The sequence below is a fragment of the Myotis daubentonii genome, chromosome 2 (assembly GCF_963259705.1).
Source record: "Myotis daubentonii chromosome 2, mMyoDau2.1, whole genome shotgun sequence".
In the NCBI taxonomy this organism is placed as follows: Eukaryota; Metazoa; Chordata; class Mammalia; order Chiroptera; family Vespertilionidae; genus Myotis; species Myotis daubentonii.
In genome coordinates, this window is record NC_081841.1 from 55,346,942 (window position 1) to 55,356,248 (window position 9,307).

Consider the following 9,307-nt stretch of genomic DNA (forward strand, 5'->3'; position numbering starts at 1 on the left):
ATCACCTGTGACCATTATACTTTGTCTGCTTCCCCATGCCTGTAATTCCCACTTTCCCATGTAACCTCTGTCCTTCTACCCAATATAAGCAGCTGCCTTATGGAGGTCGGGTAGAGTAGATTTTTGTCGATAACTTGCTGCTCTCCCATTCTGCCAGCATTGTTGGAATTAACACTCATGTATAATTCAACCCTGCCTCTACTTAATTGGCTCAAGTCAACTGGTTGTTCAGTTTCATTTCTGGCGACTCTGTGGGACTACAAAGGGAGGTGGGGGGGGGGGGACTCCTTTGGGGTGAGTAGCAGAGATCCCATTCGCTGCTTGCACTTGGGGTTCCTGGGGCGGAGGCCTGGACTCTTTTATTCACAGCTTCCAGGAATTTTCCTGTTTTGAGTCTCAGGTACAGCCCCAGTAATCCCAGTCATCTCACCTAAGATCTCAGTTGAATTGAGTGTTCTATAATTCTGTAAACAGGAGCGTCTGTTATATGTTCCCCTCCACATCTGATGTGAGCCTCATCAGCTCCTGGTTGCCAGAGGCCTGGTCTCAGCATCCAATCCTGATGAGTCTAGGATGGAGACACAGCCCTGCATAACCAAGGGCATTCTTTTAAGTGTGTCTAGAGAATTATAAAGTAACTAGAGGCCCGGTGCATGATATTTGTGCACTGGGGTGGTAGGGGCTTCCCTCAGCCTGGCCTGCACCCTCTCGCAGTCCAGAAACACTCAGGGGATGTCTGCATGCTGGCCTAAGCCAACAGTTGAAAATCTCTTTCGCAGTCCAGTATCCCTCGCTCCTTACTGCCCGCCTGCTCACTGCTCCTTTCCACTCAGCTTGCTGCTCCTTAGCGCTGCCATGGAGGCAGGAGGGGCTTCCACCACTGCCACTGCGCTCACCAGCCATGAGACCTATCTTTCTGTGTAATTGTCTGTGGACCAACTGCTCTCTTCCTTCTCACTTAGGGTGAGCAGCATGTGAGGGCAGAGTGCACTGTCGTGGAACACAAAGGGCTGTCCAGAGCTGAGGGGAGTGGTCAGGCCCACGGAGTGAGTGAGAGGTGGACACAGAGGATGCTATCTCACCCAATTGTGGGGTGGGCTGGCCGGCCTTCATCTGCCTGACCCCACCCAGGGAGGGACCGAGCAGGGTGTCTGCCTCTCCATTCTCCATCCTTCCATCTGTGACACCTGTCACCCTTGCCAGGCCTCCCCCAAAGTGAGTTCAGCTCAATCCCTGAATGTAAAAGGGCACGGTGGGGTGGCCTCCACTCCAGTGCCCCCTGATTCCCAGCGACAGGACCTGATCTCAGGACGGTGGCCACAGCTGCAGAACATAGATCTGTTTCAAGACAAGTTGGGAATGCAGACTTTCGTATGAGCCCCTATTCCGAAAGGTGGCAGTTTATTCACATTGCGGCAAAGACACCTTCAAGAGTAACATAAGTGGGTAAAATCAGGGCCAAACTGGGCCATTTCCTCATCCAATCTCTCTGAAGCACGTGGTCAGAACCAAGTTTCAGCTCTTCGCAGGACACTTCCAGGGTTTTGTTTTTTTTAAGCTTACAGAACAGTAGTCTGTCTCCATTCTTGTTCTTTGGGATTTTTTCATCGTCGGATAAAAGGATACGTACATTCGGGCAATCCTCTCAAGATACAATATTCCAGTTTACCCATGTGACGACAACAGCACCCCTCAGAGGGAGGGAGCCGACAGATGGGGAGCAGGGAATTCTGAAAACCAAAGTGGTGACAGAGATGCTAATTCTTATTCTTCAAGTATCTGACACCCCTCTTCAGGAGGCCTGCAGACTGGGCGTCTGCGGGACCTTTACCACTTGATGTCCTGGCAGGCTGCCCTGGGCCCTGCACGGCAGTGTGCAGGGCTGCCTGGGCCCAGGGGGAGTCGCCCCCACCGCCTAGCCACTCCTGGTACAGCTCCTGCACATGGGCGCTGGTCTCCAGGGGCCACACCGGGATGGCAGCGTAGATGCTTTCCATCTGCTGCAGCAGTGCCCTGTCTGCACAGCCGTCGTCCTCCTGGGCCTGACCCCTGCCACTTAGGCATCCCCAGCACAGGCCAGGACCTCCATGAAGTGGCAGCGGAACTTGCCCCTCTACAGCTTCAGGACCACTTCTGGATGTTCCAAAAGCCTTAATCAGTCTCAAAGCATAGCAGAACCTCTGTCCCTTTCAAGGGTGACCTCCTGGAAGTCTTTGTTCCTCAGGGTGTGGTAGGTGAGCACCCCCACATTCTCGTTGAACAGCTCCTTGGCCCAAAGATGTGCACCAGGTACCTGTTGGAGCTGGCACCTTGTGGAGCCTCACGTCCATCTCCTTCATGTCTCCAAACAGAGTGTCCACAGCGGTGTCATTCGAGGGGACGTCACTTTGCTCCATTATCTGGACAGTCTCACCCGAGGTTAACACCCAGTTAGCACCCTAGGGACTATGCAAAGCTGTGGGAACATCTTCTCAAAGACCTCCAGTTTCTCGCCATAACACGGGGCCACAATGACGTGGAAAATCTTGTCTGGGGACAGGCTCTGCCATCTGGCAAAGTAATCCTTCACCAGAGAGCCCATGATCTGCTGGGGAGACTTGGCCTGCAGAGGTGGGGGTGCTGGGGGGACCCAGCACTGCTCTGCATATTGGACCCAGCGGGGGCAGGCAGAGGTCAGCATGGGCAGCCGGGGCTCTTCCTCACGGTGCTGGCAGTACCGACGCACAGATTCCTTCTGACTCTCCAGGAGGCTGAAGTCCGCAGCTATTTTCATGTCAAAGACAGTGTGCCCCAAGGCTTTTGAGGAAGCCACAGAGCCTTCTGGATGCATCAGTGACACTGAGGCTGAATTTAGCAGCAAAATAAGGCCGAGACTAAGGACACATGGACACTGCCAGCACCTTGTGCTGTGAGGTGTCACATTTCTTATTAAGGTTCAGAATACGGAAGAAGTCCTTGGTGTTCTGTTGAGAAACTTGGACTCCTTCCTCTGTGGTCACACAACTGTCACACGCCAGGCAGTCACTCAGAAATATCTTGGCATCCGCCAACTTATGGAATTCTCCCTTCTCTTTGTTCTCCTGAGACGGACTCCGGACGTTGACTGTGGCATTCTCTTGGTCATCGTTTTTTTTGTTTGTTTGTTTGTTTTGTTTTGTTTTTTTACTACATTCCTTCCATTTGCAGTGATCACACTTCATCTGGAGTGGGGCTGGCAGGGGCCAGCTCAAGTGGCCTGGAGGAAGCACAGGGAGAGCAGTCAGTCACCGCTGGTCGCCCCTGGCACTGCTGGCAGTATCCTTTCTTCCTTGTGGAGCATCTAGGGAGGGGAAGTGGCCGCAGTGCCTGAGGCCAAGTTCCAGGAAGCCAGCAGTGCTGTCAGGATCATGCCGGCAGTGCTGGTCCATTGGTGCCCGGCCTGTCCTCTTTAGATGAAACCTGCAGGACTACTAAGGGAGCCAGTCCAAGTGAGGAGAAGTGGCCTCACTGCTCGAGGCCCAGTTCCAGGAGGCCAGCAGCACTGTCGGGATGGTGCTGGAGGCACTGGTCCATTGGTACCTGGCCTGTCCTCTGGAGATTGAACCTATAGGACTACTAAGGAAGCCAGTCCCCAGTTCCACCCCACCTCTGCCACCGATTGATTGGAGTCTGAGGACCAGGAGGAGGGACCAAGAGGCCGGTCTTCCAGCTGCTCGCCAGTTGCTGCTGTCACGGATTGATTGGAGCCTGAGGGACCCCGGTTCCCCCATTAGCCATCCCCTGATCAATGGAGCCTGAGGGCGGGGGATGGACTTGTTGTCCGTTCAATTGTTAAGGACCCTGGGTTTTTATATATTAGGACCAGTGGCCTGGTGCACAAAATTCGTGCATGGGGGGGTGTCCCTCAGCCAGGCCTGCACCCTCTCCAATCTGGGAACCCTGGAAGGATGTCCTACTACCGGTTTACAGGGATCAGGCCTAAACTGACAGTCAGACATCCCTCTCACAATCCGGGACCTAACCACTCACCTGCCTGCCTGTCTGCCTGATTGCCCCTAACCACTCTGCCTGCCAGCCTGCTTACCCCAACTGTACCTCTCCACTAGCTTGCTCGACCCCAAATGCTCCCCCACCAGCCTGATAACCCCCAACTGCCCCCCATCCCCTGTGCCAGCGTCCTCGCCCCCAACGGCCCCCTGCTGGTCTGCTTACCCCCAATGGTGCCGCCCCCCAAGAGCCTGATCACCCACAACTGTCATCCCCTCTTGGCCTCTAACCACCTATACCTCAGCCCCGCCACCATGGCTTTGTCCAGAAGAATGTCCAGAAGGTCTCCGGGAAGGTCTCCCAGTCTAATTAGCATATTACCCTTTTATTAGTTTAGATAGAGCCCTGGTGCACGGGTGGGGGCTGGCTGGTTTGCCCTGAAGGGTGTCCAGGATCAGAGTGGGGGTCCCGCTGGGGTGCCTGGCCAGCCTGGGTGAGGGGCTGATGGCCATTTTCAGGCTGGCCACCCCCCCCCCCTGTGACCCAAGCTCCAGCCTCTACTTTTTTCTTTCTTTTTGTTTTTTCAGCACCTCCTTGAGTGGAGGCCAGGGAGGGCTGGAAGCAGGTATCTGGGATTTATTTATCTTCTATAATTGAAACTTTGTAGCCTGGAGCAGAGCCCAGGCTGGCTAGGGCAGGCGGGAAGCTTGGCATCCTCCATTGCCAGGGGTAACCCAAGCCTCCTTCTCACTCCAGCTACGTGGCCACTGCCATATTAGTTGGGTTAATTTGCATACTCACTCCTGATTGGCTGCTGTGCATGGCTTGTGGTTGTAAGCGGAGTGGTGGAGTGATGGTTAATTTGCATGTTTCTCTTTTATTAGTATGGTGTACTTAGCTTGAGGTACCATATTTTCTGCCAGGCTAAACTGTCCATCTCATATTCCCACATTTAATTATTAACTAACATAAACTTAACTTTTTCTTTAAAATGTTTATCTGGGATTTTAAGACACAAATGTGTGGTAGGTCACACATATATTAGGAAAATGTATACTGAATTCTCTGGAGACATAATACACACTAATTTTTTAAAATATATATTTATACTTTAGAAGTAATTTAGTGCATGGGGAGAACACTTCTATGACAACATATAAATTGGTTTGCTTTGGGAAATAGTGTTAAAGACTCCCATATCCACATGAGAATTCTTTGTAATCTAGATAATTTTCCTTTAGAGCACAGAAAGCCTAAATACTACATGAGATCAAGTGTGGATTAATCAGTAATACTTAGAATATTCAACACATAATGAGAAAATTTAATTCACTGCCTAAAAATCTGTAATAAAATAGTTAATCAAACTCTTTCCAAAGTAGGGACTAAAAAAACAATCATAGATTTTAGAATAGAGTGAAATCCATTTAAAAAATGGAACATCTGTGTGTTCTGTTCAGCTGATGGTAAGAGATCTAAATATTGAAACAGAGACTTCTTTGTCTGTGGGTCTATCTTATTTTAAAAGATATTTGAGTGTTTAAGGGTTTTGGTAGACTCGAAAAGATGAAAACAATATTTCTCAAAAGTAACGACAATGTTTCCTGTTAGATATATTTTATCTCACATTTGTTCTATTTTCACCTTTAACTTTATTTCACCAACCTTTTAAATTTTAACATAGGGAAAATGGTGAAGACAACAAATGAAATATAATAAACGTTTAGTATTGAAACCCTTTTTCTTTTTGAAATCTATCTAATATTGACAGTATCTAATACAAAGAAATATACCTGCATTCATAGGCCTGACTTTTAAAGGTTTCATTTTGTCAACTTTGTTGTTGTTTATGTTACAGTGTGTGTTGGGAGATAGTTGGTGTGCACAATTGTTGAAGTTGGACAAAGAAATGATTTGGCGTGATAAAATTCTTATTGGGTCTTATTTGGGTGATTTACTTATAACTTTTCTATAGTGTTGCCATTATGGTAAGTTGTGTAAATGAGGAAAATTTTATAACAGGCAGCTTCACAATTATCTGAATGTGGAAAAAATGTCCAGGAAGAAAGACTAGTTTCTTTTCACTCATAAATGTCTATATATTCAACATACATGATTTTGATAATAAAACTCTAATAATTATCTTTAATGAAATCACTCATCACTTTATCTGTGTTCAGGCTGTTTCCTCTCTAAGGAATGAATACTTTCTCTCATTTCTTTCTATTCTAAGACCTAACTTTAAATCCAACTTTTCTCCTGTGAACTCATCTAGATATTATTGGAACCAACGTTTATTTGTCATTAAAAGTTTATTTTTATATATGCCTTTTTAATGATAATACATATTTTAAATAAGCTAGAAATAATAATTTTTATATTCTCAAACAGAAAACATTATTTTATCGTAAAACCTTAATCATTTTATGTGTTAGAGGATGAAGGTACTGAGGAAAGAATTTTTCCTTAGAGATATTGTTAAACTTTTTTATTTTAAAGAAATAAGCTATTCTCTGGCCCATAGTATGTGATACAAAATGCTGTACTTTTAAGGAGACAACTTTGGAAATCTTAATGCTGCTGTCGAACTTACTAGCTGTGCAAACCTGAACAATCTGTCTCACTTAATATATGCCTCATGTTGAGACCAGCTATCTATAGGTATTTCTGTAACTGTGTGTTTGCCAAACATTTGAATATTCTTATGATAAGGAAATATATACCTCTTAAAATTGTGTCACACTATTCTGTGATTTATTATGTGTTTGAAATTTTCCAAATAATTCTCTTCTCTTTTAGGCTATGGTGATCTCAAAACTGTTTATGTTTCAGTCTGTATTTTAGACAGAGAACAAAAAGGTAAGTATAAGAAAGGCAAGCAGATGGAGAGAAGTTGCATTGGTAACTAGTTCCTCTTTACAATTTCTTCTTACTAATTTACATATTTTCAATCTTCTTTTTACTTTTCCCCTCAAATTCACTATCCTAGCTCTCAAATGCCTTCTTACTGTTCTAGGCTTCCATAAAGCGTTATCTTTGTCCTTTCCTTTCTCTTTACTCCTTTCATCTCATATGATTTCATGAATCCATATTTATATACTTCTCTCTGCTTCTTTTTTTAAAGAAATTTTTAAAAATTGTTTTGAGAGAAAGAATCATCTACTTGTTGTTCCACTTACTTATGCATTCCGTGGTTAATTCTTCTATGTGCCCTGAGTGGGGACTGAACCCTCAACCTTGGTGTGTTAAGATAACACTCTAACCAACTAACCTACCCAGCCTGGGCTATTTCTCGCAGCTTTTATATTCCTTATTCTCACAAAACTGCAGTTTTTTCTTACACAGACTGACATTACCAGACTGTGCTTGCTGATTTTGTTCAAGGTACCAATTGGTAAGTGCTGGGTTACAATAGAGATTGAGGGGATGGAAATTTCATTAAGAACAGATTTTTCCCCCCCCAATACCTCCTAATCATTTACCTGGAATTGGATCTCATTAACCATGAAAATAAATGAGACAAGAATCAGGCATTTGAATTTGCTCAGTTGAGTAGAATAGTAAATGTATACTAGCCTTGTTTATTGATGATATCTAGGTTTGGGGTACGTGTGTGTGTGTGGGGAGTAAATTATGAGCTTGTAGTGACATCATTTTGGTACTAGGATGAAAACTTCTTTATTCAGACAGAAATGGCAAACCACCCTGACTCTTCAATATTAACAAGAGAAGAAAAAAAAAACACATTTTCCTATGCTTTGATAATCTCTCTGATCCCACATAACAACAATCAACATTTACTATTGCTATATAGCTTATTCTCTAGTACAACATCCAACTACATTTTTAACTATTTTTTTCTGTCAAAAAACCCATATTTAAAACATAAAAGAGCAATGTATTTTTCTATCTGAAACATCACTTTGCTAACTTTACTTTCAACATTAATTATCATGGTTATCTTTTCCATTGGGATCATCATTTTCTTCTTTTTTTCTATTCAGATATAGCAAGTATAGCAATGGGAAATCATACGAGAGTGACAGTGTTTATCCTAGCAGGTTTGACTGATGACCCACAATGGAAAGTGGTGTTATTCATCTTCCTGCTTCTCATTTACATGCTAAGCATCACTGGCAATCTGATCATCATCACACTCACCCTGCTGGATATTCACCTCAAGACCCCCATGTATTTTTTCCTTCGGAACTTTTCCTTTTTGGAAATTTCCTATACCAGTACATGCATTCCTAAATTTTTGCTTACTGTGGCAACAGGGGACAAAACCATTTCCTATAATTGTTGTTTCACTCAGGTGTTTTTTGCCTTCCTTTTTGGAGCATCTGAATTTTACTTGCTGGCTGCTATGTCCTATGACCGCTATGTTGCCATCTGTAAGCCCCTGCATTACACCGTCATCATGAACCACAAAATCTGCACACAGCTTGTCCTCAGTTGTTGGCTGGCTGGTTTTTTTGTCATCTTTCCACCACTCATCTTGGGCCTGGACCTTGACTTCTGTGCCTCCAATATTGTTGAGCATTTCTACTGTGACTCTACTCCTCTTATGCAGATCTCCTGCACAGACACATGGATTATTGAGCTGATGGGATTCATCTCAGCTTTGGTGACACTTGTGATCACATTGATAATGGTTATAATATCATATACTTATATTGCCTTGACCATTTTAAAATTCCCTTCAACTAGTCAGAGGAAAAAAGCTTTTTCGACATGTTCTTCTCACATGATTGTGATATCACTTTCTTATGGCAGCTGTATTTTCATGTATGTTAATCCATCAGTCAAACAAAAGGTATCTTTTTCCAAGGGAATTTCTGTGCTCAATACTTCAGTTGCGCCACTTTTGAACCCTTTTATCTACACTTTACGGAACCAACAGGTGAAAAAAGGCTTCATGATTATGGTCCACAGGGTTATTTTTTTCACAAAGAAATGAATGTCCTATTGCACTGTCTATTTAAAAGAAATGAACAAAAGAACACTTAATAATAACAGTATATCTAAGTATCTTCCAGGGCATAGTTTCTCGTTCTTTTCCCGTTCTTTTCTATGATGTTTACCTTTATCTCTTTGAAGCTTTATTTTCACAGAAATCGTTGTTCTTCATTAATTTTCTTTATTTGCTTCAATAGAGATATTTTTTTCTGATCTCATTTTCTTTTCCTCTGGATATGTAAATGAAATTGAGCTAAATTTTTAATCTGTCTTTTTCTGTCTTTCAATTCTAATTAGTCAAGACTATGAAATATTATTTAATTTGAATTATGTTTTATGTAGCATGCAATGTAAAGTTTGTTACTGTACTTTATATGTGATC

General features: G+C 43.9%; 1 protein-coding gene and 1 pseudogene across 1 annotated transcript; one reads left to right on the plus strand and one right to left on the minus strand.

Moving 5' to 3' along the window:
* Nucleotides 1-1,757: 1,757 nt before the first annotated feature.
* On the minus strand, nt 1,758-3,200 carry LOC132225773 (nuclear prelamin A recognition factor-like; annotated as a pseudogene).
* Nucleotides 3,201-7,987: 4,787 nt separating this feature from the next.
* LOC132226132 (olfactory receptor 6C75-like) lies at nt 7,988-8,926 on the plus strand. Its single transcript, XM_059680994.1, has one exon. It carries the CDS (start codon nt 7,988-7,990, stop codon nt 8,924-8,926), a length of 939 nt encoding a protein of 312 aa, XP_059536977.1.
* Nucleotides 8,927-9,307: the final 381 nt, after the last annotated feature.

Excerpts from the sequence above, each read along its gene's own strand:
- LOC132226132 (XM_059680994.1), top strand. The coding sequence starts at position 7,988 with ATGGGAAATCATACGAGAGTGACAGTGTTTATCCTAGCAGGTTTGACT.